Here is a 27,392-nt window from a genome sequence, read left to right on the forward strand (position 1 = left end):
CCTCACCATACTGAAGAGAGTGTGCTTTGTAGTCTGGTGTATCCGTGTGATGTAATTCTCATTTACAGTAATTTTTCACATCTCTCTTAATTGTTTGCTGTGATTTAATTAACTTTTGTAGATGGATGATCTCATTTCAGTCTCATTTAATCAAGGGTCTCATTTCAAGGGTCTAATTTCAGTCTCAGGAGAGACATGTACCTTGACTGTAGTGTAAGGTCCCTAGTCATGATGTTCATGTAACTATAGATAGATTTTCCCTTGCTCTGGGATTTTTATCTTGCTGTACCTGATCTTTTGAAGACCTGGATATATCTGCTTGTGTCTGTCTTAGGAAGCTTCTAAGACAAAGAGGAAAGTTGTTACTGGGATCTTTTAAGTCTTAGAAAACTGAAGTAATTAGTATTTGGCTACTAGATTAGAAAGGAATACATGGTTATTTTGGAAGGCTATTGGTTCTTTGCTACAAGGTGGTGTTAGGTAATATGTCAGCATCTGTTATTTTAACAAAAGTAGTTCTTGGTTACTTCCAAGAATAGCTGTTAATCCTTCAATTTTTTTGAGATGTATCTGTTATGGTTTGAAGCCTTTATTTTCTTAGATCTGATGAGCATGTCTTTTAGATCTGAGTCAGGAAAACAAAAGAACTAATCCCCAGGTCTCAGTGATGCAATTCTGAAATGCTAAATTTTAAAAAGTACTGGAGTTTGTGTGATTTTTTTTTTCACTCACCACCCAAAAATACAAAAAAAAAAAAAAAAAAAAAGCCACGCAGAAGGCGGTTTTGTCTTCAAGTGCATGTTTATTGGGTGGTAAGGCTTAAAAATTACTTACCACCACTTCAGTATGCAAATGCTCAAAGGCATTTTACATTCCATAAATAGCAAATGCCACTACAGCTGCATTTTCTGTCAGACTTGTAAGTTTAGTCCTCCAAAGAACTGGATATTACTGGTGAGTTGATTATCATGGATATTACATCTTTAAAACCTTGCAGGACTATAATATGTTTGGGTTTTCTCTGTGTGTGTATATATGTGTGTGTGTGCATATATATATTTCTGTATTTAAAATGTTTGGCTTCATATTCTGGAAAGATGAGAAGCTATGCATATCTTTAAATATGGAACAATATCATTGTATTAAGTTATGGAGGGAAAATAAAAGAGGTTTCCATTCTTTGTGCCAGCAGATGGGAGGGAGGGGATGCGATCTGATGCCGCGTTCAGCACCTGGGTTGTGGACAGCGGCATATGAAGGAGCAAAGGATTGTACATTCAAACTGTGGGATGGAAAGCAAATTAAACATTTCACTGTTGATCACACTCCAGTGCCACGTTGAGATCTACTTGAGATTCTGGTATTTTATGTAATATTGTATGAACAATTAGTAGGCCTGCTTTGTAACAAAGCCAAAATAAAATCTAAGCTTAAATAATAATAATGACTAAATGTGCGTTATGGTCTGAGGAATTATTAAAAATGTATATATTCTGAACAGTAAAATAATTTTAGCATACCAAACTTATAAATTAGTTTTGACTGACTTAATGTCAAGGAGCTGGCATAGATGGAAAGAAACTGTCTCTGCACTTGTATTTTTCTATGCATGCATATGACAGTTTGCAGTGTACTAGTATAGTTTGTATATATTAGAACAGTTTTAGAACAGTGAACTATATGAAATTAGTGGAATGAGTTGTGCCAAACTACATCATTAAAGAGCATGTTACTGGATTTTAAAAACATCTTGTTTGTGTACTTCTTAACGTGTTCTTGTGAAGGAATCTACTGTGAAGACAAAATTCACCAGAACACCTTTTGAAATGTAGTTGTTAAAACAGGAAGATAAAATTTTGTGTTCTTGTTTCAGCTGTGGGATTTTTTTGTTTGGGGTTTTGTGGCTTCTTTTTGTCTTTTGAGCTAAATGAAATAATGACTTTTTTTTTTCTTTTTTTTTCTTTCTTTCTAGGGGTTGATACAAAATTGAAATTCACTCTTGAGCCATCTTTAGGTCAAAATGGTTTTCAGCAGGTAATTTGATTTATTTTTCTCTTTAGTTGGTGGAGGAGTGAGTTCTCTGCAGTCAAGGTTCTTGTCCTAGTTCAGAAGTGCATTTGTCATCATAATATCAGCATATTATTTGCAATTGCATCAAGAGCTGTTTAATTCGTATTCAGAAAATGGAATAGGCTTTCATTGTTTACTCAGATATTTCCTGAATCCTTATGTCCTAGAATATTATATTTTTGTCACATCATCAAGTAATTAATCTGTATCTTCCCTGTGAGTGGATTAAGCAGTTAAAGTCTGAAATGTGTGCAGTAAAGTGAAATGAATGTGCATGTCTGCGAGGTAATAAATGGTGCTATACTGTAGCATTAAATTAAGGATGGATATTTTACATTTTTGGATGCTTTTGCTTTCAGTGGCATGATGCACTCAAAGCAGTGGCCAGACTGCCGACAGGCATCCCAAAGGAATGGCGGAGAAAGGTGGGTAGACCTCTATGCCTCGTGGACCATATTGCCTGTAGCTTTCTCAGGAGAGGTGAATTACACCAATAGTATCTGTTGGCAGGTTCTATAACAAATATTTGGACCGTTTAAGTTGTGCTGGGGATTTTTTCTTGTTTACATTATTCAGTGACAACGTCACAGGGCAGCAGAAAAGCCTGAGGAGACAGGTAAAGATGGTGTTTTCAATAGTGGGATTCTTTCTGCTTAAGGCTTAGGTAACTTATTCTGGTGCAGATGTTATTGCTTTATTCTGTCAGTCTCAAGAAATTGCACTGGTGAAATTGCCCCCACAGCTGAAGATAACTAAAAGGAGAACATATCTGCAGTGTAGGCTGTCACACTTACGAAGGTGAAGTTGATAGATGCTTAATGCTGACAAGAATGCTCATAAAAACAGTTATTGGATTGCCAAAATTAGGGAAGTTCAGAGTCAGGAGTGATGTAGAATGGCAGAGTGCACCATTAAGGGGAAATTACACCGAGTTAGTGTTGTAGGAAAGGGCCCATTGGGATTTTGCTAGGCTTACTTTACTGCATTCTTCAATGTTTGAAGTCCCCTAGTATAAAAGGAGGCATGTCTAGTATTTTTTGCTTTAAAACTGAGTCACGCAATCTCAGCTTTAAAACACAGCTTTAATACAAATATTTTTGAAAATTTATAAAATATATGTAGTTTCGTATATTTCTCATGCATCAACTTAATTTCCTTTTCCTGCTTTTGCTATCTTTCCAAACTGAACTGTACCTCTTTACAAATCAGGAGAGAAGGAAGAGAAGACTAAGTGGCATTGTTTTCCTCACACCACAATGAGTTTATTTTTTATCTACAACTTCAGTGAATCATTATACCCATCTAACAGCCTTTTTTCTTTTCTGAAATATTCTTTTTCCACACTCCAGAAAGTGTCTCAGACACTTTTCTGTGTTACATGAGTGGCAGAGGTCACAGAATCACATAAAGGCTGAGTTTGGATGGGACCTCTGGAGATCATCTGGTCCAATCCCTCTGCCCAAGCAGGGGCATCCACAGCTGGTTGCCAAGGACTGTGTCCTGGTGACTTTTGAATATCTCCAAGGATAGAGATTCCACAACCTCTCTGGGGAATGTGTCAGTGGTCACCCTCACAGTGAAAATGTTTTCCTTGATGTTTGAGGAAAACCTCCTGTGTTTCAGTTTGCTCCCATTATCTCCAGTCCAGTCACTGGGCAAGGATGAGGAGTGCCTGGATTCATCCTCCTTGCACCCTCCTTTCAAGTGTTTATACACACTGGTAGGATTCCCCCATAGCTGCCTTTTCTCCATTCTGAATGGTCCCAGCTCTCTCAGCCTTCCTGCACAGGAGAGATGCTTTGCAACTGGGTGTCCTCAGCATATGCTGGTGCTTGGGATTGTTTCTCCCCAGAGGCAGGATTTTACACTTCTCCTAGTTGAACTTGATGAGGTTCTTGTCAGACCATTTTTCCATCCTGTCAAGATGTCCTTGGGCTTATCAGCCACTCCTCCCAGTTCTGTGTAATCAGCAGACTGATTATGCTCTGCCACATCATCCAGCTCAGGTCTGTCTTTCCTTTTCACTCTGCCCATCTCTGTGCTTGCTCACATGTGACCACATGATGCTAACCAAAGAAGTAATAGTAAGAAAAGAGATGTTATCTTTTTACTGCCATTCCCCGGTTTCACAAAGATTTCAAGATAGATACCAAAATAGAGGGAGTATTTTGTTGTGGCAGCATGCTGATTGCCTCCTTTGCTGTCAACAAAAGGAGCAGGTTGACATTTACATTATTGTTGTGGCATGTGACATTTGGTTTCTGGGGCTGGCAGAGATAAAGAATCCAGTCAAACAACATCAGTAGGATGTCAGCAGTGCCGAGGCTGTTGGGAGGCAGAATAGTGGCATTCCTCCACAGGGGTGGCTTTGCAAAAGTGTGGGAGGGGACATTTAAATTCAGAAAACATGAGATTCTGGGAGCTGTCTATAAATTCCTTCATCATGCTGTTTCAATCTGTAGGAAGTGTCTAAATTGCTTTTCTCACTTGAGTGAGTTAATGGCTGATATAAAACTTGACCAGTTTGCTTTCATGATTTCTTTCAGTTTCCTGAAAAAAAAGGTCCTTTATTGTTACTTGTTGTCATTGTATGATCTGTCATGTGCTCTTCATGGTTCAGGAAGTTTTTAAATCTTTGATAAAGGTCCAGCCTTGTCTTGGATACACATACATAAATCTTTTCTGGCAATTATTAGGCCTTAAAAGTAGTGAAAATGTTTGTTTCAGAACTCCACATAGCACCAACAGTTTAGAAAGCCCATTTGTAAGAGTAAGTTGTTCTGATCCAAGCCATGCTGTCAGATCAATCCCAAATGGTGAATACTAGATGCTATTTGTTCTGCAGTCATCAGAAGTGACTTCTGATAAAGAGAACCACCAGCACTGCTAGATTTCTTTTGTGAGTTTCCAGGAAATGTATCCATGGTTGAGTTTGAGGAAATCTGGCAGCAGTGTTATCCCTTTATAAAACTCTTTGTTGGTTATGAGGATAGAATATCTGAACTGATAGAGGGTCCTTACCTTGTGTTTCCATCTTGGAGGACCCCTGTGAATTCACTGGCAGCTGACTTGCATCTTTGTAAGCTGTCCACAGATCTGGATGCTTAATGCTGACTATTTCCTTCCTTTCTGTTTTAGGGAGCAAGGTACTATTTTAATTGTGCAAAAATTGTTGTAGCTGAAATCCTCTTCTGCATATGTCAAGTCTAACTGCAGATCACATATGGGTGAAGCTGATAAGGTTCATCTAACAATATATATCAAAATTTTATGTTTTATTAGAGAAATAATTAAATTTGCCATATGTATTTCTAGGTTTGGTTGACCCTGGCTGATCAGTACTTGCACAGTATAGCCATTGACTGGGACAAAACCATGCGTTTCACATTCAATGAAAGAAGTAATCCTGATGATGACTCCATGGGCATCCAGATAGTAAAGGTAGCCAGCTAATTTGTTATTTCTGTTCTAATTTTTTAATGAAAAGTTGACATTTTAATTTGGATTTATTTTAATCTCTGCAACTGCTTTGTCAAAAATGTATCTTAATTCCCTTTGGAATTAAGTTGGAGTGTTTTTTTGGCTGCTTTGGTCCTTTTGCACTAGTCTGGTTAGTGTTAGCTGGGGAAAAATGCTATTTCTGGGGTTTTTCCCTTCAGTTTTACCTTTTTTTATTTTGAAAAAGTACTGGAGTTTAATCTAGAAAAAGGAACATGAGTGGGTTTTTTCCCTCTCTGAAATAAACACAAACATTTTCTGGGAGTAAAAACATTTTAAAATACAGCGAGCGAGCATTTTTCAGTTGTTTTACAGGTGTGAAACACATTTGCCTGTTTGTATTTCTCAGCTGATTAATGTTTAATATTTAAAGCAGTCAGCCATTTTGTACATTTTGTCTTTCACTTGTAAATCACGTAAATTTCAAAGGCAGTTTTTGGTTTGCATGTTTTGAAAAGTCGCTTATCTACTAGTTTTTTTATACTTTGATAAAAACAGTTGCTCTTTTTTCTTCCATTAAGCAGCTTGCCTGTGTCTTGCCTGTTTGAAACCCAGACATCTGTTAGTGTCTTCTGTGGCAATGCCTTATGAACATCTTTTAGGGGAGTTGTTTACTTAAGACCTTGCTGAAACTATTTCTTTTAGATGTAAGCTAAAGGTTTAACAGATTAAAAAAGGAACATTGTCATCAACTTTGGGAGTATGTACTGGAAGGGTGGAGGTGGGAGGAAAACTGGGACAGGCAAGAGAACTAACCAGGGACAGAAAACACACTTTTTCTCTGCTTGTCTTGTCATTTTTATTTTTATTTCTTTTTCCTTTAAAGGACCTTCACCGAACTGGCTGCAGTTCTTACTGTGGCCAGGAGGCAGAGCAAGATCGAGTGGTATTGAAACGTGTTTTGCTGGCTTATGCCAGGTGGAATAAATCTGTTGGCTATTGTCAAGGATTTAACATACTAGCTGCACTTATTCTGGAAGTAATGGAGGGCAATGAAGGGGATGCCCTGAAAGTGAGTAAAATATTTTTTTCAATGTCAAAGATTGCTTCTAGTTAGTGAACTTCAGAATAAACCGACGTGTGTATTTTGGAGACAGCCTAAAAGAGCAGGACTCAAAAGAGTTATCTAATTTATATTGGTGATTTTTTAATTTAGTTATTCTGTCTGAGCTAAAATGAAAAAAAAAATGAGACCTGCTAAATAAATGCGACTGCTGTAACTGTAACTGTAGGATCTTATCCTATAATCCCAAATCTGCTTGCAAACACCAAAGGTAGCTGAAATTGAAAATTTCATTATCAGCATCTTACATGGCACTCCGTGTGAGGCAGTTAATAAATTGGCTACATTTCAAAGCAAATCCTAGGAAAACACTAAATATTCAAAATGAAAGTAAGTCGCTTTGAAGCTAATTTCTAAGCTGCATTAGTCTTATAGCGTTTTGTTTTCTTACATGGTTTTTATTGTAAATAAAAGAAAGCTTCATGAAATTTATAATATGTCAGAAAATAGAAATACAGTTTACTACAGGACATAGCTTAAGATTTGGCAAGTTCATGTGCAATTTCCTTAAATGAACTTGCTCTTATGTGTGGATTTGGGTCAAATTACTAAAAGATGACTGTGACTCTTCAGATACTGAGCTGTTTGTTTTCCCTTAGACAATGATTTAAATATGGTAAATATTTAAATTCACTCAGAGCTCCTAGAATATAAAGCTTGTGGCAGTAGAATCCAGGTAGCTGGTATTTAATCCTTGATTGTAGACAGCTGCCTGTAATTGGAAGAAAATACCATAATGTACCAATTTTATATCAGAAAGTAAAATTTCCTTTCAATAATTCTTGCTTAACATTTCCTCAATATTTTTAACTCTAGTTTATCATGTTTTATTGTGATCTTATACTGTGCAGAAGCTCCTCAAACACATTGTGGTAGCATAGGCAGTATGATTGCCCAAGGTTTATGAAATCCAAGTTGATGACAAGAACTGTGTGCATCCTTATGTGTTGTCTGTTTTTGTGGGTTGTGTCAGGCTCCTTGTGTGGAGGAGACAATGGAATGGAACCAGACTGCCCCAGGGAGGTAAAGCACTAAAGGCTGTTTGCACCAAAACTCGTCTTACCTGGCAAAAAATGAGAACAGAAAATAAAGTAATTTCTTTTCCAAGCTTAGTGTGTGGGCTTTGCAGGGTTGGAATTTTCCCAGAAGAGAGAGAGAAGAGGGGAAGGGCAAGAAAGGAACAGAGTGGGTGGGAGAAAATAAGAATTTGGTATTAACATGTGATGGTTTTGTTGTAGTCACTGCCACCTAAAGCAAGCAGTGAGGGAACAGCTACAGAGGCCTGTAAAGGTGCCCTCAGGATTGTGGCTGTGTGGTAGATGTGTTTGGGTTATTGTAGAGTCTGGGAGTTAAGGGAGCAAGGGGCTCAGGTCTTCCCAGTCAAGTCCGTTTCTGGGGAGGACATTATAAACAAAAGCTCTGTGTCTGGGAAGCATCTCCCAGGGGCTAGGAAACAGCAGGTACTACTGATGCCAAGGGGCTTTAACAGCACAGGATCCAACATGGTAGCTTCAGTGAATGCCCAGCCAGTGATATTTGAGTGTTCACTAGTTAAGGTAAGCATTAGGTTAAATCCCTGGAGTTGCCTCAAAGTTATCCTACAGAAATCATGGTAAACAAGAAAATTCCAGGTTGCATGTGTAGAAACTATAAAAGTCTCAGAGATACTGAAACTCAAAAGAAAGTTTCTTACATGTTATTGTGTGGAAATGCTACAGAATCAAATAATAAAAATAAATGTGTAGAGATATGTTACAAAGAAAGTATCTATATTGCAAACTGCTAAATACATTAAGTGCTTTTTAAAAAATCTTTTCAAAGGAATTCACATGTTGGTGAAACAGAATGAACTTCAGTGTTGTAAAAGATTTCTGTTCTTTGTGCTGTCATATGTCAGAGATCAGTGAAGTAATACTACTCAGTGGGAAGGGAGCAAAGGCCTTTATAGAAGGCTGTCTTTAACATGGGCGTTAATAATTTATGTCATAAGGAAATAATGAAAACACAAATATCATAGCTGTAAGTTAATGTTGCTGTATCAAATTACTCTTCCATTGGTTGAAATATATCTGAACAAAATAAAACAGATTTTTACAAGATGGTGAGGTAACCCACTATTCAAGCAAAGGTTAGGTAAGGCATCTTACAAAACCACAAGACTGTCATGGAGAAGCTGTTGATTTGCTTGTTTGGACTACTGATCCACATACTTTAAAACACAGAACAGAAACTGTTATTGCCAAAGAAGTCTTGCAAGGACAAGTGGCAGTATGTGGTCACAAGCAGCTGGGAAAGAAAGGAAAACAGTAAGGCTATGTTGGGTGGTGCTCTTGGTAGTCCTGTGTCTGAGAAGCTATTTCTGTGGGGATCTTATGAAAAGAGAAGGATTGGAAGGAGGATTGTCTCCTATATATGAAGGTGCAATGCTTCTCTCGAGAATTAAGGTCTTTATGAAGTATGGTAAGGGTGCTCATATGAGAGAAATGGAGGTGAGATGCAGATGGAATGACTGTGTGCAGGCTCTCTGGATGTGGTTAGTAGAGTGGCCATAGAGATCATAAAAGAGCCTGAAGTGAAGGTCAGTGTCTTCTGTTAGGCTGATAAACATCAGCTTCTGCATATTTTTTGTTGCATTTGTTCATTCTCAAAAGTTTGACAGTATCCATTTAATCCATTGCTATCCATGTTGTTAAGCTATCTCACTTCAAACAGACGCCTGCTTAAAATGTCTCACGCTGCTTAATTTAGCACCTTTTAAAGTGACAAGATGGAGTACAGCCCATGGTAACACATCACAGTGAAATGTATGGAAAATCTCTTTTTAAAGAACAGTACCTTACATTTTGGAGAGGGAAAATAGGGGATTTGCAAGATTAGTCTTCTAGCTGTGGCATTAACCAGAGAAGAGACAGTGAGACTATCCGGCAGTGGAGAATCCCATCACCAGTTCCAACATCAGAAGTGTCAAAAATTACTTTTGGTGAAGGTAATGCTGCTGGCTTGGGCATAGCTTACTGTGACATTGATTTCAGTAATTTTGTGGTTCATAAATTCTTGACAGTTTCAAGAGGCCTTTGCATCTTGAATAGTTGTGGATACCTAGGGCATCTGAGTATGCTCAAAGTGATATTTTCTCCTCATATAGGTGGAGGTGCCATAACCATGTGTTGCCACTGGCTTGAATTCATTCTTTAGTGAAGAGAGAAATTTCATTTCTCTGTTAGTCCTAGAAAATAACTGCTCTGTAAGTCCTACATGATAGTCTTTCATTTTGCCCGCAGATCATGATTTACCTAATTGATAAGGTGCTTCCTGATAGCTACTTTGTCAATAATCTCCGTGCTCTCTCTGTGGATATGGCTGTTTTCCGAGATCTTTTACGAATGAAGCTTCCTGAACTGTCCCAGCACTTGGACACCCTGCAAAGAGCTGCTAACAGAGAAAGTGGTGGTACGTTCAACAGAAAATGCTATTAAACTCTGTCTTGCTGGTGTTTCATCTGAGCACTGATTTTAAAATGCGGTGTTTTAAGTGTTTACATGAGTTTATTGCTTAGAATATGTTCTTTAAATGGTTAAGATTAAATATGATGGTTTCCATTACTGATAGCCTTAACATAAATAGGTGGTACTTCCAGAAAAAAACTAAGGGAAATAATTTGGTCCCACCACTAGCTGCAAACAGAATTGTGTTGACAAGAATATACAAAGCATGGAGTGAAAAGACTAACACATAGCTTAGTACAAGGGCTACCTTGGAAAGGTAATTTTTTGCCTTAGCTCAAGACAGGTGTCCTCCTACTGCTCTATGTGGTTGCTGGCTCATGTAGCCACGCTGGGAAGAATTGCAATGTGAGAGCCCATGGGGATGGGTTAGTATTTCTTCACTGAGATCCTTACCAATATGCAGGTGCAAAACTCAGAAGTACATCTTGGGTTGCTACCTGAAAACTGGCTTTGCACTGTGAATTTTTATTTTTTTTTCTGAATAGTATTCCATCCAGACTTACAGCTCTTTTATTTGAGAATGTTCTGGGGAAGGCAGGAGTTTTTTTGTTAGTTGATTTGGTTTCTTTTTCAGCTGGGAAACTAAGTGCACGCTGAGTTCCACCTTGGAAAAGATCTGCTACTATGTTCCATGTGTCTATGCCCAAACTGTATAAAAAGCAAAGAAATGATATCAAGGAAATATTTACTGTTTGAAAATGTTTTCACAGGCTGGCCTCCCTGGTCATAGCCTTCAATGCATCAGTTGATACTGGGATGCACGAAGTGTTCTCTAAGCACGACAAAAAAGTAAAACTTTAGAGTTTCAGGCTGAAATGCATTTTGTTTGAAACTTAACAAGTACATCAGGATATTAAAATAATAGATATGACTTTACAGAGACAGCCACATTCACCTTGTAGCTAAAGACTTATGCCATCAGTTGGTGGAAAAAATGCAGCGTTTTGTGGGGAAGTTGGTGGTGGGTTTGTTTTGTTTCTCTTTTTTTGATAGAAGTTTTGTTTCATATGGATTTGGGAAAGAAGAAACAGTCTTTCTGATATAAGGGGAAAAATGTGTGGTGGTGATGTATTCCAGGGTTTATAGTCCAAAGCCAGTGATGCTGCCTTGTTGTTTGCAGTGCAGCAGAACAGAAGGTGACTATGCAATTTTTCCATTTTTCTTCTCAGCTTATCTTTGGACAGCTGCAGGCTAAGTAGGTTTTGAGCAATAGAAGAGGTGCTAGAATGTCTGGTGGATTTTAAGCAGTTTATACTCCTTGTAAAATGATATGAAGTTGCAGTTACTTTAAGTAACTTGGTTTTTGCTTGTTTGTTTTTTAACTTCAGGAGGCTATGAACCCCCACTTACAAATGTCTTCACAATGCAGTGGTTTCTGACACTCTTTGCCACCTGTCTGCCTAACCATACAGTTCTGAAGATCTGGGATTCAATATTCTTTGAAGGCTCTGAAATTATACTGAGAGTAGCTTTGGCTATCTGGGCAAAGCTAGGAGAGTAAGTGGTCATTTTTATCCAATTTTTCTTTTCAGTATGAGCCATGTTTAACTTTGTTTTCCTTAAGAGGATGTTCTCAGTTCTAAACAAGATACAGTCTTTCAGGAGAATGATTGATTGTTTTGAAAGCTTCAAAAACGATCTTTATGGTTTCTTAAAAACACATGATTTTGACATCATGTCAGAATGGGCATGATAATTAATTGACCCTTTTTCCAGAAAATTTCTCCAGTTATTAGAGTTGTCTGTCTACATTGTCTTTGTGCTGTGCTAAAAGGTTGGACTTTGCTGAACATAAACCTCTGAAGGAACTGGTGAATACTCTGTGTAAAGACACAAGAAACTTGAGGGTGACCAAGCAGTTTAGTTGGGTATGTGAAAGTGGGGATGTTAAGTCCCTTTGTTTCACTTAAGGGAACTTAAGAGTTTGAGACCATTGGCTTTGCCCAGTACGAGAGCTCAGTGTTACTAAGGGAATAACCTTGTGGTACTCGAGTCTTTTCTGTTATGGCCTGAAAATTAATTTTCCTGAAATTCTCTGCTTTTAAGCACATTTGAGCCAAGTTTCTAATACAGTCCTTTATGGCCTTGGAAACTCATCACATGGCCAGAACACAAGAGATGGTTAGTTCTTTAAACTCCTCTGTTGTCAAAGCAAATATTTGCCTTCCAGAGAGTTTACAGTGCTCTCAGAGAAAATGTTTTGTCACTGGCTTCAGTGGGAGGTGTGAGCTCTGACAGGTCAAGCAGATGTTAGCTCAGCTGGAAACATTTTTCAGCTGGCATCAGCAGCTGCATCGATTTTTTTTCTTGTGATGCTTATTAAAACTCATCTTCCTTTTTTCTCTGAAATTGAACCACTGGGATTTATGTTCAGTTCTGTCCTTGGAGGTTTCATTTCCTTTTTACTTTCTGAATAGATTAGCACTGCAGGCCAGTAGCATTGTAAGAGGATTTGTTTAGTACGTTTAATCTGAAGGATAATAATTAGAATAATAATTTCCTGAGAGCTTTTTTTATATTCAGTTCATGAATGAAACTTGCATTAATCATTTGCATTAGGATTAAGCTACATGTAGTCACATGGTGTTTTAGATAAAAAGTTATTCCAATGGATCTCCGTGCACTTAAAAGCTGTAACTGTGAATTTTACAACTCATAACATGATAAAAAGGAAGTTACTACTTTGAAGATTTTACCATAAAGCTTAAAGAAAAATTAAGTATATTTATAAAAATTGAAAGGAATAGAATCAAGAAGTATATAAGAATGTGTCTAAGAATATGCTGATCACACTGCACATCTTGTAACTGTTGATTGTGGAGAATGGGAGATGGTCTGGTAAAAGATTGGGCACTGTTTATGCTGGGAGAAGATTGTGATGTTTTTGTTTCTCTGTGTCCACCATTAGAATTAGAACGGGGGGGATTTAAAGAGGTGGGGCTTGAAGTAGTGTCCGTAGTCTCATGATCTTCATACTTCTCAAAATTCATTCTTGAAATGAAAATAGGGTGAGAAGTGCATTTTTAAAATGTGGGCGGCTCAATCATACTTGTGTTTTGAGGGAGGCTGAAGGAACAGGGTAGTTAAATATAGGTGCAGTGGAGAAAGCAGTATGTGGAGATCATGAGAGAATGATGGTTTCAGGGCAGGTAAGCCATAAGTCTGTGATAATTGGCTACATTACCCATTGTTTCTATTGATTTTAGGGTTTTTTTTTTTAGCCACATTATCATTATTTTGCCCAAACTCTGTTAAGATTTCAGTAGGAATTTCATAGCTTGTTGTTAGGTTGTTTCATAAGTGGTTATGTACAGGTGCTGAAGATCGAGGGAAACTGTTTTTTTCATTGCTGAAGAGATAAGGCATCATTCCAGCATCTGTGTTTTAGAGGAGAGGCTACAGTATGTAGCCATCAATGCAGTTCCTTGAGATATAAGTAAAACAAATTTTTCACTCGACAGGAGAGATGTTTAGCAGCTGACCCTAATGTATGTAGAACAGCAACTCACAAAAGCATATTACTCGTATTTCTCTTCCTCTAGATGACACACTGTATTTAGAGTGATTCTGGTTTTAGAAAAGTGAAGAAAAATATCCAGTTGAATGCCCCTCCCCAAAACAAGACAAACAAAAGCATACTACCAAAGCAAACAAACAATCAAAACCAACGGAGTTCCCATCCCTAATTTAGAAATAGCATTCACAAATTTGATGAGTGAATTTTCCTTCATCCTGCATTATATTAGCTTAGTTCCTTTTTAACACAATGACATGTATGAATGCACCTATACTTAATTTATTCCACAGGAATGGTTTCTGGCCAGTGAGTATCTTTCTGTCTGGCAAAAAGAAAGTTTAGAGTGAATTTGGCCATTTGGTACATGGTGAAAAATGGGTGATGAGGTAGTCAAGAAGTCTTTATGCTCCTGTTTCGAGCTGATGACAGAACTCCCTTGTGCTAGTAGGAGGCAAAATGTGTTGATTCCATGTTGTAGAAGTGAAAGGGGCAGAGGTAATAGCCTGTCTGGAGATACATGAATCTGTTATCATGAGGACTCAGGACAATAAGCTGTAGTCACTGCATCTTTTTAGTGCTGCAGCTTTTCCAATGTTGTGTGCACAGTTTCATTATTTGGAAGTCTAGGCAGTATTGCAGTTAAACGTACAAGTTAAGCTGTCTAACAGAAATGCATATTTTATGATGACAAGAAAATCAGTTTTGTTTTGAACATGTAGAATTATATGTAAAAGTAAAATAAAAACATGTATTTTGATGTAGGCAGATTGAGTGTTGTGAAACAGCAGATGAGTTTTACAGTACTATGGGCAAGCTGACTCAGGAAATGCTTGAAGACAGTCTGATTGACAGCAATGAACTTATGCAGGTGAGTAATTGTGGCTCTTTTTTTTGGTGTGTTTTCTGTTTGATTTCTTCAGGTATTGATTTCTAACAAATTACATTTTTGTTCAGATACTGGAGAAACCTAAATTCTCCCAAGAATAAAACTTTCAGACAACTGGGTTGAGCTAGCATGTCAGTGTAACTACTAGATGATATAGCATTAGAGTCTAGAATCTTATTTTATATATTGAATGTAGAGAACCACTAGGCTTCATTTAATAAAAATGGATTCTAAAAGTTGACAGCTGAAAGTCTTTTCTGCTTTAATGCTCAATTGCATTTACACAAGTAAAATGTAGAATCTTTTAGTAGTCACCATTTTTAGGGTGTTCTTTTACCTTATTTTTATGTTTTGGTCAGTTTTTAATTACACTGTGTCCTTTCCATTCTGCAGACACTGTGGGAAATAAGAGTCTATGAAGTGAAAAGTGTGTAAAAAGTCCTTCATGATTTAAAGAAAAAACCACCATGAACAGTCAGTACTGTACTGTAAACAGAGACATTTGAAGATGATTGCAGTCTCTGAATTCTTAAACCGTATGTCATTGTATGAGAACAAAGACCCACATTGTTCTGGGAAAGGAAAAAGCCTTTAGTGTAGGAGATACAATTTATTTATTTACAGTTACACTTATTCTTGTGATATTTTTAAGGTGTTGTCTACTGAGATGATTTATAAGCACTTCGTGCTACAGTTCTGAAACTTTCCTTTTGATGAGTTTGAGCAGAGTGATTAAATTGGTGCAAGTACAGAGAACATAATTCACCTGAAACTTTGTACCTGACTTAGGGGAAGGACAAAAGTCAGTCTGTGAAGCTACACAAGTTTAATAACAGTTGTTAGCAGGTGGTTTCCATTACCCATTATTGGCAGACTGTATTAAAATACACTATTTGCAGTTTTATCCTTTTGGTCATTGTTATTTTGTCTGATGAGGAAGCTCTAGGAATGGGAGAAGTGAGCGTTGCGGCTTTGTTTTGCTTCAAAAATAGAAATGCAGCTGGTCAGAGGTACTCACATGCTTTTTGAAAATGTGGTAAGGTTCCTCACAAGACAGGTCAGATAGTGAGGATGTGTAAGGAGGGCAGCACAAGCTGACATCATCTCATTGTGTTTCAGTTTCTGGTCTCCAGTGTGGTACAAAATCAAGATGTGGCATTTGTGAATAAGAATAATTTTGGGAAAGCTGGAGTGATCTTTTGTGGACTTCTTTCTTTGCTGCTGTGTGTAATAGAAGACAAGGCATGGGTAACTTACTGGTTGGAGGGATGGAAGGATTATTTTTTCACTTGCAATTACAAATACTAGCAAATTAACAATCTTTTTTCTTTTTGTGCTTTAGCAAAAAATGAGTATTTGGGATAATACATATGTGTGTTCGTAGTTCATCTGTGTATTTTGTGGCACTGACAAGAGCGTTAAGGTACGGCAGGTTGAAGTATCTGTGTATGGAGGAGCAGTGTATCTGGTTTATTTGTCCACTCAGTTGAAGAAGCCACAGTATAGTTGCATTTTCTTCAGGTCAAAGGCAGGCACTGGCAGTGTAGCTATCTCTGAGGTCTCCACTCTTTACCCAAAGTGGAAAAATAAGGAACCATAAGAGTTTACCATCAGGGCATGTAAATGCTACCATGTATCTGCTTGGAGAAAAATATTAAGAAATATGAACCGTTGCATTAATGAAAAGATCCAGGCTGCTTGAACATGCTGTTTTTAAAATTGCTTTAAGCTTTTTCAGAGGAGTCATCCAGAGATGCTTTGTTTTCAGTTTTTTTCCCTAATAAAAATCACAATGATGAATTTGCATCTAATACTTTTTACAAGATGGCTCAAGGATTAGTATCCTACTGTGAGGAAAGGATTAATACCCCACTCTGCCTTCCCTACACCTTTCAGTAGAGTTGGCTGGTGGCAATCATCTCACTTCTCTTTAGACTTGCATACACATATATTTGCATCTAAACTACTTGTCCAGGTTCACTTAAGCCAGAGTAACAGCCACTTCTCAACCACTGGAAAACAAATTGTGCTCTAAGAGCCTTGTTTCTTTTGGGAGTTAGAGGAGGGAGGTGATCCTTCAAGGGAAGTGTTGACAGAGCAGATGTCTAAAGTAGAACAGGGGACTCGTCCTCATTCTCTCCACCAGCATGTATAGTTGCTGCAGTCTCCCATGCAGACAGTACCTGTAATTAGGATGGGAGCCCTAAAGCTTTTGCAGATTTGGTTCTTATGGTGGCAAAAGTTCTTAACGTTTTACTGAGGAGAGCACGGAGGCATTGGAGGAGCAAGGCAGCCTACAGTGTCTTCTTTTTTCAGATTAAACAGTTTGGGTGAATAAAGGGTGAGTGCTGTTCACATCAGATTCTAGACTGGGTATGTATTGGTTCCAATCTGAAGACAGAAGGCTGTACACCAGGTGTCTGCAGATATTCTAAACAGAGTGTGCTAGACTGAATCTGTGCTTTCATGCCTTGTCAGAAAGTGAGCATTTTTACATGCAGCTGAACTAACTCAGTTTGTATACCCAGAAATATTGCAGCACAGAGGAGATGAGAAGCTAGCTGGAGGAGAGGTATCCTTTTGGGTTTACTAAAATGGAGGGGAACAGGGATTAATCTTTCTGTGCTACTCTACCATTTTGGATTATCTCCCTAGGCAGTTACCCTGATTTGATGGTATTCATGGTTAATTGAATGTGCTACTTGAGTAACACTTCTGTTTTCTTTTGGATTTGTTTTTGCTTTTTGTTTTGTTTTCTTAGTCAAACTGAAAAGAAAGAAGAGTATTAAACCAGTGAAAGGCAGCTGTGGAGATAAATGTGTTTGATTAGTTGCCTGCAAAATGGCTTACCCTGTTTGGAAGCCACAGCCCATCACCTCCCATATGGTGTTCTGCTGAGGGTAGACAACTTTGCATTTTTAGAGTAAGGCAAAGGATTGTCAAATGATTTAAGGTGCGAATAGAGGGATTTTGTCCTTTTTTCTTGTTCTCAGGATCTGTCCCTTATGTAAATAAGATGCTAAGTATGGCTGCATCATGCTTTTGCGTGTCGGCTATTTCCCTCTGGGACAGTTCCTCAGAATTAACCAAATGGCATCCAAGGCTGTGTAAAAACTAGAAAAAGAATGCTTTGACTCTGAATTGTCTGAAGGATATCAGAGGTGTTGGGTGACAATATTTTTTTTTAATTTCCAGTGGAACTTGCACTGGCATAAAATTGGTTTTGTGGGCCTCTTAGCCAGGTGGTAAGCAAGGCCTGCAGTTATAACCTGATAATGATGCTTCAGCTACAAATATGTATGCTAAATGAAAGAAATTGTAGAAGATGTGGAAGAGACACAGATTGGAGACAGGCAAAAGCTGAAAGCATAATCTGAAACAGTAGGTGCAAGGAGTAAATGGAGGAATTGGAGTCGACTGTTTCACTTAAAGGGTAACTAGCATATGGAACAAGTTACCTGAGAAGGACATTGACATAAAGAGTAGAAATAAATTCCAGACAAACCTCCGGAGACAGTTGAAACATATGGGGGGAAAAACCTAACAGGAAAGTATGGTGGAGATCAAACAAGCAGGCAGACGTTTTGGGCTTGGAGGTAGGTCATTCTCCAGATCATAAAATTCCTTTGTCTGGTAGACTGATGGGAAATCACTGTTCAGGCCCTAGAGAATATTTTTCTTTCACAGTAGCATTGTAGTTCAATGGAGTTGCAAAACTTCAGTTCATGCTCTGGATTTTTGAAGGCATCTTCCTTTCCCTAGAGTCTGTGCATGGCTCGAACTGTAAAAGCATTCTCACACAGAAGCCTGTTGAGGTGCACTATTGCCCTGTATTTGACTCAGACAGGAGTGTCCTTCCTGCTCCCCGGTGTTACATCATTGCCATTAACAAAACTTTTTCCCCTCCTTATGTCAGGAAATGTCTAGTGCTGAATTCATGTTTGCAGTTTTCCCTAGTGTATTTAGCATAGACAAGGCATGGTTCGAGAATGGATTATGAAGAAAATGTTCAGAATTTCCTTTCATCGTAATTGAGGTCATTTGCCTTCAGATGAAAATGTCAGTGACTTAATAGCACAGGAAAAAATATAAAAGTGAAGATTTACTGTCATAGCTAATGAGAAAATTTTATGTTGCTGTCTTTCAAAAGATATTTAATTTCCAGGATGTGGAAAAGCTTTAATATTTCAGAGAAACTATGGGAAATTGTATTTTTGGTTTTTTTCTTCTGACATTGAGACTCAGAATGAACCATTTGTCAGTTATTTGAAAGTTCTGAATAGTGAACAAAAGCAGAGGGGAAAAAAAGGAAAGTAAAGGGGAAAAAAATTAAAGTATGCAGGAAAAAATCAGCAGTGATATTTCAGTGAAAATGATGTATCTTTATGCCAGGTTGGCTGGTGACTTACAACAAAAATCATACTGAAAGGAAATGCATTTGCAGCTCTGTATCCTTTTTAACTCTGGGTATTGATGTAAAGAAAATCTACTAGCATTTTGATGACCTTGTTTTAGAAAAACAACTACCTTTACCCTGCCAAACCCTACCTTTAGCCTCAAAACCAGTCAGCAATCAAAACTAGAAACTGAAGGAAGAAAACTTGGATAATGTTGGATTCTTCCTCTTTAGCTATTATTTCTGTGCAGCTGTGATTTCCTTCACACAAGTTCTTGAGCTTCTCAGGTAAAATAATGACTCAGCTAACAATCCACGTCATTGAGGATCTGCCTCTTCCTATCTGTGGTAGTGCTAATAGTTGAATTCTTGAGCAAAAACTTGGGTCTTCTGGAAAGATTCCCAAATCCTAAATGATGCATTTATGTAAGTGAAATCATAATTGGAGGAGGATTTCCAGTGTGCTGGTAAAAAGGGGTTCTCAATAATTATTAAATTATTATAGGACTTGTAAAGGATCCTACAGCTCATATTATCAGTTTGGGCATTTTTTATTCTGAACTGTGTATTTTTCTAGTGAGTCAGTCTTTATTTTTTTTACAGGGAATACTGACTGATATAAATAAAACTAGACCATTTTCTTACAGCATGTGCATGTGCAAGAATGTGCAGCCTTTATACCTGCAAGACTGTGGAAGTCTGGTCATGGAAAAATCTTTTGTGAGACTGTTAATTAAAGCAAAAGATTTTAAAGTTGCCTTTTTTTTCCCCTAGACTGTTTACACCATGGCTCAGTTTCCTTTCCCACAACTGGCAGAATTAAGAGAGAAATACACATACAATATTACTCCTTTCCCTGCAGCAGTAAAATCAACTTCATTTTCAGGGTAAGTTTGAAATGCACTGCTTATAGTGTATAGAGTTATTGTTTACCCTCTGCCGATGGTGAAAAGGCAGGTGGATCCTCCCTTGTATGCTTCTAAAAAAGATTAAAATGCTTGGTAGTGTTCACATTTAAGAATGTGTCTTCCTTACTTCTCTAATGTTCTCTTTTGACAGAAGGTTAGGCAGAACCAGAGACAGTGATGAAGAGAATGACTTAGACGATGAAGACTCAATTGCTAATGCAATTGGTTGTCTTGGACCATTAAGTGGGTTTTTGGCACCAGAGCTCCAAAAATACCAAAAACAGATGAAAGGTAAAGTGACTTTTTTAATTTTGGAAAATGCAGTTAAATCTGTATGACCTGGCAGGAACTGTCTGCCGGTCTGTCTGTAAAAGCTGCCACGGAAAATGTATTTTCTATTTATATAGATGTTATAGCAGGTTCCAAATTACTTTCTCTGTGCTCCCTGAAGATGTTGTCAAAGCCAGGTTGGAAGGCTGTAGGTGTACAGTAAATAATGGTGTGAGTTAAGGATTTGGCTACAGTAATGGTTAACAAAACAACCCCATAGTGTTGCCCACGCACAAAAAAAAAGCATATGTGAAAAAAAATTCCACCCTAACTCCATGCATATTTCTGAGACAGCTGTTAGGTAGTCAGCATTTTCTGAAGGGTGTACCTTCAATAAATGATCTTGATCTTTATTGGCATATGCATGGCTAATACTGGAACCTGTCAGCAGCGAGTAAATTTTGCAGGTGATTTCACTGCACTTTTAACCAAACCTTCAGATTGTTGTATGTTTTGGATACATATTCTCATAAATGTGAATATATTCACATTAAAAAAAGAGGTTATGGTTTAAGGTGTTCTGACAAAATGTCATATTTTTCAAATCCTTCTGCACTGAAATAAAATTTCTTAACAGAATTGTGTGTACACCAGTGCAAATTCTCTATAAGCAGTACAAAATGTTGATCCACACAAGAAAAGCAAAAAGCATTTGTTAATTTGCAACAGCCTTTATGAAATGGTACTGGATCAACAGTAATTTCACAGTAGAGGAGAGGGAGAGGCCATTTTTATTTATCCACAATTCACCGCCACCTTGCCCTCAAAAAAACTCCAGACTGATGTAACAGTTGCTGTTCATGCTTCATCATTCTTGTGTCATGGTTTTGCTGAGACCTGTAAGCTGCAATTTTCCTCTCGATTGCTGTGATGTTTTATTTTTCCTTTCCTGAGGGACTCTCTACCTGCTGCTTCAAACTAGCACTTAGTCAGAACATCAAACTGCTGTTGCAAACTAAGCCAAAGACAAATAAACATTCCTTGAAAGAGAATTATCCCCCTTGTTATTATTATCCTTGGAGTGCCACGTTGGTGCATCAGAAACAGCTGTGAAAATAAATTGCCTTGCTGCTGTTGCTCTGCAGCTGTTGATCAGAGACACTCTCAAGTTGTCTGATCCTCAGCTGCTCTGTGCACATCCCTTTTGTTGCTACTAGCAGCATTCTCCTTGGGGTGTTCTGTTTCTTGATGCTTCTTGCTGGTAGCACTAGGTTGGTTGTTTATTCTCATGCCTGCTTAACTGTAATGCATTTTATAACTTGCATTGTTGGCCTCTACGACAGCCGAGTATCTTCAATAATCTGTTATTTAATTACTTCAGTGGTGGCTTGGTGTACTTTTGGATATTTGAAGAGCTCTGCATATAATTTTGCATTGCCATGTTAACTGTCTTTTGTATTCTTTAACCTCCTCTCAAGCCCTTGCTATACTTAAGCAGTAGTGCTATTTATAATACTGTAAATAGCACAACTTGGTTAAATATGCATTTTTTTATATATTTTAATTTAAAAATACAGTTAAATAAGATGGTAGGAATCAGACATAGATTTCCTTTGGAAATAATCTATAGAAGTACAGATATATCTCTTGAGTATGCCAATTTACTCCTCACCTCCACTTTATTCCCTCTTTCTACAGATCAGAATGAAGAACAAAGTCTTGGTTCCAGTAACATTGCAGAATTAAGTCCAGGAGCAATAGACTCTTGCAGAAGTGACTATCACACTGCTTTTAACAGCATGATGATGGAGCGTATGACCACTGATATTAACGCACTGAAAAAGCAATATTCCAGGATAAAGAAGAAGCAGCAACAACAGGTTCATCATGTGTATATCAGAGCAGGTAACACATAAAAACATGCTTAATTTCCTTATTTATTATAAACTAACTTCACCAGGCAGATGACATTCTTTTACATTTAACCTATTAGACAAAATAAGAAAGACTGATGAAATATATAAAATTAGTAGTAAAGTGGGTACCACTTCATGCAGAGAGAAAACAAGAAGGTGATTTTTTTTTCTTCTTTTGTCAGGATCTGAAGATGATGACCCTGGGGTTTTCTTAGGTCCCAGGGACCAACTAAACAATGGTATTTAAAAGTGGCTTTGCTGTCTGGGTGCATTGTGTTAATCTCTCTGATTTAAAACTTTAAGTCTTTGGCATTCTTGGAATTGACATATTGATGCACTGGAAAGGGTGAATGCAGATATGAGGATGCTTCAGATCATGTGTCAGGTAGATTCCTAGCTGGTCTGTGTTATCCAGACTCCTCTGAATTCATCTGGGAACGGCAAATTATGCAACTGAAGGAATTGGCTTAGATGTTCCATTGTGACTGGCAGTTTCCCTAGCCATAATGATGCAGTTGTGAGGACTGAGGTGGACATCAGTTCCTCATTTAACAAGCCATGTTCTGGAGTCTATCTCTCTAGTTGTCAGACTCAGCAGTGCAGGGGTTGGCATGAAATGCAATGCTGAAGGTTTTACTGGGTGTACAAGCTGAGCACAGCCCACCCCACTCATTCCTCCCTGCTTAGGTGTCATCTTTCTAAGTTCCTCATTGAACCATGCAAATGAGTCACTGTGGGGAAATTTTCTCTTCTAGATTGTCTAAACCTGTGCTAGCAGGAGCACTGGAATACATGGAGCTGCAATTTTTCTTTTAAACTATTTAGAAGGATTTTTTAGTATATATATTAGTGAAGTGTTTGCTTTGAACAAAGGCTGTAGCCAGCAGAAACAGTGCAATCAGTAAAATGTTGATTCCCAAGGAAGCTAACCCCTAACTTCCAAACACAAATCTTTCTAATCTTACTAATCATGATACAGGGCTGGGTTTATCATTTAATCAAACTGTCATCTAATCACTAATTCTGAGTCTACTCCTCTAGCTTAATAAGACGTGGTTTTATGCATTAAAAGTACGTTAATTCATTTTCCATTTTCCAGTCACACAAGCCTCATGGAGAGGCTTATGTGATTGACCTCATATGAGACTGAATAACCTCTTGCTGTTGGAAGAGAAATGAAGGAGAGGGGAAATATCAGAAGCCAATTAATGTTAAACTATCAGTTTTAGTGCAATCCCAAAAATCAAGAAGCTGTTTCTTTTAATTATTTATTTTCATGGTATTCCTGGCTCAGGACTTACCCATAGGTGCAAAGCAATGAGGGAGGGCAGAAAATCCTTATACAGGAGGTGCTGCTTTGTGTTCGACTCTAAGACGTAAGTCAAGTTCAGTGATGATTTTTAAGTTTGGGGTTGTTTTTAAATACAGTCTGTCCTAGAAACCTTTGCCATACCTCAAGAAAGGTCTCAAATTTGGTGGTAGATCCTTGGAACATTAAATTTTTTTTTGTTTTTTAACAATACTGTGTTTCTTTTAAATGCTTTCTTTCAGACAAGGGGCCAGTTACCAGCCTCCTCCCATCTCAGGTAAACCATTCCCCAGTGATAAACCACCTCCTTTTAGGAAAGAAGATGAAACTGAATAACAAGTCTCTCAAAAATGCTGTTATTCACATCCCAAGCCATGCTACGGGGAAGATGTCTCCCATTCCCCAGGAAGATCTTAAAACAAAACTGAACTCTCCGTGGCGCACTCACATCCGAGTTCATCGGAAGAACATCGCTAGGGCCAAAGGCCAGCTGGGCTATGGAGATACTGTAGGACTAATAGATGAGCAGAGTGAGAGCTGTAAAACAAATAGTCCTGGTGCAAAGGAGGAGACTTCCAAACATTCTGACTTTGTAGAAAGAGAAGGCGGCGGTTTGGATGACAGGACTACTCGGAAAGCTGACCAGCAATCGTCTGAGCCAGCCTCTACAGACAGTGGTACAAACATGACCGTGGTTCAGCTAAAACTGGAAGCACTGGAACTCACCTCAGATACCCAAACTGATGTGGAGCCAACATCCCATCAGTCCCGCCAGCCACGTTCATCAGAGTCTTCCACTTCATCCAGAGACAGTGGAAACCTGGCTAAATCGCCCCAGCCTGGGAACCCAAAGCCACAAGTCTTCAATCCTTTTCCCAGTGTCAAGCCTCTTCGAAAGTCAGCTACAGCCAGGAATTTAGGGCTGTATGGCCCAACTGAAAGAACACCAACTGTACACTTCCCACAAATGAGCAGAAGTTTCACTAAATCTGCCAGTGGCAACAGCGGGACCAGGAAACGATGATATGCTACCTAGTACTTACTATTCCTGACAGCAACAAAAGAATTTGTATTGCCTTTTTTTAAAATGTGTGCATGTGTTTGTGTGTCCCAAAGCATTTCTAATTGCTACTTAAGTAACAGGGACAAAAGTGGTTACCAGACATGTAAACATGTGTCTTTGAAAACTGTACTTCTGTATTGTTATGGGATAGATTAGTGGAGATGCACTCTGGCACCCTATTGTTAATTCTGATGGTCCTGTGGAAAATAAACATTAATTTGCAATGTGAAGCATACTGTTTCCTAAAGTCTAACTCAGACATAAAATCACCAGCTGCCTTTAACCCCTCAGGCCCCCATGGCTGCCTCCTGTCTTTCTGAGCTCGAAGGACAAATTGTCCAGTGCAGCAGACAGATGTAACAGTTTTTGTGACTGTTAAGCAGCTTCCTCATCCAACCTCATCATCACATTCTGGGAGTAGCTGGAGAAGCCACGACTTACAGAAGCACAAGCAACCCTAGCAATCAAAAATGTCACTTTGTGACATGTGGCTTCAGATATTCTTGAACAACATTTTCTGCTTCTCTTCCACAGCAATTCTCTGCTGCTACTATTTTTAATATAAACCTGAACATTAAGCATGAGAACAGCAGATATAATTCCATCCACAACACAGGTTTCCTCCTTCTCTGTTACATGTGTACATACATACATTTCTGTTACTTACTGCTGGAGAGTTGCAGCACTGTAAAATTAGAAACTAGGTACAACTATTTGTATAGTTGTATGATTATTATTCTGATGCATCTTGGCTTCAATGGATTTAAAAGCTATTATCTAGATTAGACTTGCAGTTAAATAATATTTGCCAGCTTAGCAGTAGGTAAAATATATGAATGTTCCAAAGTACTTTAGGGGTTTAAATTCTATAAATAGAGTGATTAGATACTTAGAGTGCCACTTCCCATTAAAAGCCAACACATCAGCCACTATGTTAGTGGAATGTGCCCTTGGGCTTCCATGTCTGTGTTCTTCTTTGGTATGAAAGAAAGTGATAAACTGAGTATTTATTTCCAAATCAAAAAGCAGAGCTGATAGATACTGTAAGACAAGTATTTATATATATATATATAACAGAGGCAGACAGAGAAACTAAACATAGATCATTCAGCTTCAGGATTGCAAAATCCAGTACTCAAACTCTGAGAAATTCAGGTTGCTCTTAAATCATTGCAGCTCTGTCAAATGATATGTACTGACTATGATTCATTACCTTGATTCCAAGTTTCCTGAGGCATGAGAGGGCCAATATTTTAAACTGCGGTAATGATGAATCAGCACCTTTGTATGTAATATCTTACTTGCTTTTAAAAATTCTTTGTTAAATTTCCAAATCAACATATCATTGTCTATTAATGTATTCCACAACCTATAGTACGTGATACCAGTTTCACTGTATACCATAACTTAGAAGCTGTACAATATACTCTGTTCATTGTTGTGGGAACAGTTTTATTTTGCTGTTGTTTCATATGAGTGTATGCATATAAAATAGTATGCAAGTATGAACACTATAAATATAAAAGAGATGTAGGTCAGATCTTGCCCTGTCTTATTTCCAGGCAATAGTAGTATTGTCACTAATGATTACTTACAGCGCTAAGTAAATTTAAGATAATGTAGAATTTAGTCACTGATTATGGACTGTATGTGAATTGTTTTTGCACTGAATTGGAAGAAATGGACTTCTCAAAAATTTTCCTCTGAATCATCTTGCCCAGTTTTTCTTAGATTCAGTGTATCATGCGGCTGTATGCTGAACCCATACAAATAAAAGGACTGTCAGTCTGCCAAACCTGCGAAAATGGTCCAAATATGTGCATGAATTTTCAACATTTTGTGGAGTAAGCAGTGGGAAATCAGTAAATTATGCATGGATATAGGTCTGGGGAGAGAACAACACATTCTAATGATTCAGAATGAATAATAATTTACAAGTGTGCACTCAGGTCTTGGATTGTTAGGACTGAGGTGAAGGAACTACAGCTACTGAGTACATAGGTTTGATGATGCTTGCTGCAGAAAATCTCCTTATTTATTGATGAGAAAATAGAATGTCATGTTAGCTGCCTCAAAGGTATATTTCTGAACCTCAAAGGATATTCACTCTATCTGAAATACTGTTGGAACATACAGCAAAAGCAACTTCATTGCTTAGTACTGTGACAGAACATGAAGATGAGGTCCAGAGAACCAGGGAACTCCAGAGGAAGTTTCCCGTTATTTTTCCTTAAAGAATCCCTTGAGCAAATGAGGTCTAGTGATGAAGCAAGTTGTGCTTGGAAGTGCAGCATTGCAGCACCGGCGGTGCTGGAATAAATGATGGTGGTGGTGGCTCTGTAAACATTTTGTTCTCCTTAAGCCTTCTTGTTCTAATGCTCTCTTCCATGTGACCAAATGACATTTCTGTTTGTTGATTTTTTTTAAAATTCCTTGAGTCTCCTTCGGTTTTTTTCTGGGTTTTCTTTGTTTGTTTCTTTGTTTTGTTTTTTTTTTTTGGTGGGGTTTTTTTTGGGGAGGGGGTTTGGTTTTTTTGAGAAAGGATTTTAATAGGATCATGTTGACTTTTTTACTTCTGAGCATGTTTTTTACCATCATCAAATGAAAGCTCTCAAAGGACAGGCATTTGATTCCATTTTGCAGACACTTGCAGTTTTGCAAGTGGAAACAGGTCCACAGACATTCAGACATTATTTGAAATCATCTCTGTTTTGGGAGTAAAAATAGATAGTAGAGATAAGTTTTTCAGAATTGGTTTCAGCAAAGATTGATTTCCTCCACAACTGCAGCTATAGTGCAAATTTGATTTTGTGTACCTCACAAAAGTCCTACCTCCATTCAGAACAACCTAAGTGGTTACTAGAAGGGCAACAAAACATTATTTCATGCAAAAGTAAAATGCAGCCCTTTACACTGGTATTTCCAATTCAGGTAAAAGCTCATTTTCAAAATTCAAGACTTAAAATCTGTATCAAACTTGCACAACATTT

At 38.0% G+C, this 27,392-nt stretch overlaps 1 protein-coding gene across 4 annotated transcripts in view; it reads left to right on the plus strand.

Moving 5' to 3' along the window:
• TBC1D30 (TBC1 domain family member 30) overlaps positions 1-26,207 on the plus strand; it is a 52,588-nt gene extending 26,381 nt beyond the window's left edge. For 2 of the 4 annotated variants that reach the window (XM_066319118.1, XM_066319120.1), the window contains 12 exons: positions 1,973-2,034; positions 2,430-2,495; positions 5,386-5,511; positions 6,395-6,580; positions 9,913-10,081; positions 11,466-11,634; positions 14,417-14,522; positions 19,711-19,823; positions 19,996-20,135; positions 21,813-22,019; positions 22,213-22,269; positions 23,582-26,207. In XM_066319118.1, coding sequence (XP_066175215.1) covers positions 1,973-2,034; positions 2,430-2,495; positions 5,386-5,511; positions 6,395-6,580; positions 9,913-10,081; positions 11,466-11,634; positions 14,417-14,522; positions 19,711-19,823; positions 19,996-20,135; positions 21,813-22,019; positions 22,213-22,269; positions 23,582-24,363 — 2,183 coding nt within the window. In that variant the 3' untranslated portion in view covers positions 24,364-26,207. The remainder of the gene's footprint in view (positions 1-1,972; positions 2,035-2,429; positions 2,496-5,385; positions 5,512-6,394; positions 6,581-9,912; positions 10,082-11,465; positions 11,635-14,416; positions 14,523-19,710; positions 19,824-19,995; positions 20,136-21,812; positions 22,020-22,212; positions 22,270-23,581) is intronic. The other 2 variants (XM_066319119.1, XM_066319121.1) reach the window with 1 other exon arrangement.
• Positions 26,208-27,392: the final 1,185 nt, after the last annotated feature.

Source organism: Sylvia atricapilla, chromosome 5, assembly GCF_009819655.1.
Source record: "Sylvia atricapilla isolate bSylAtr1 chromosome 5, bSylAtr1.pri, whole genome shotgun sequence".
Classification (NCBI taxonomy): Eukaryota; Metazoa; Chordata; class Aves; order Passeriformes; family Sylviidae; genus Sylvia; species Sylvia atricapilla.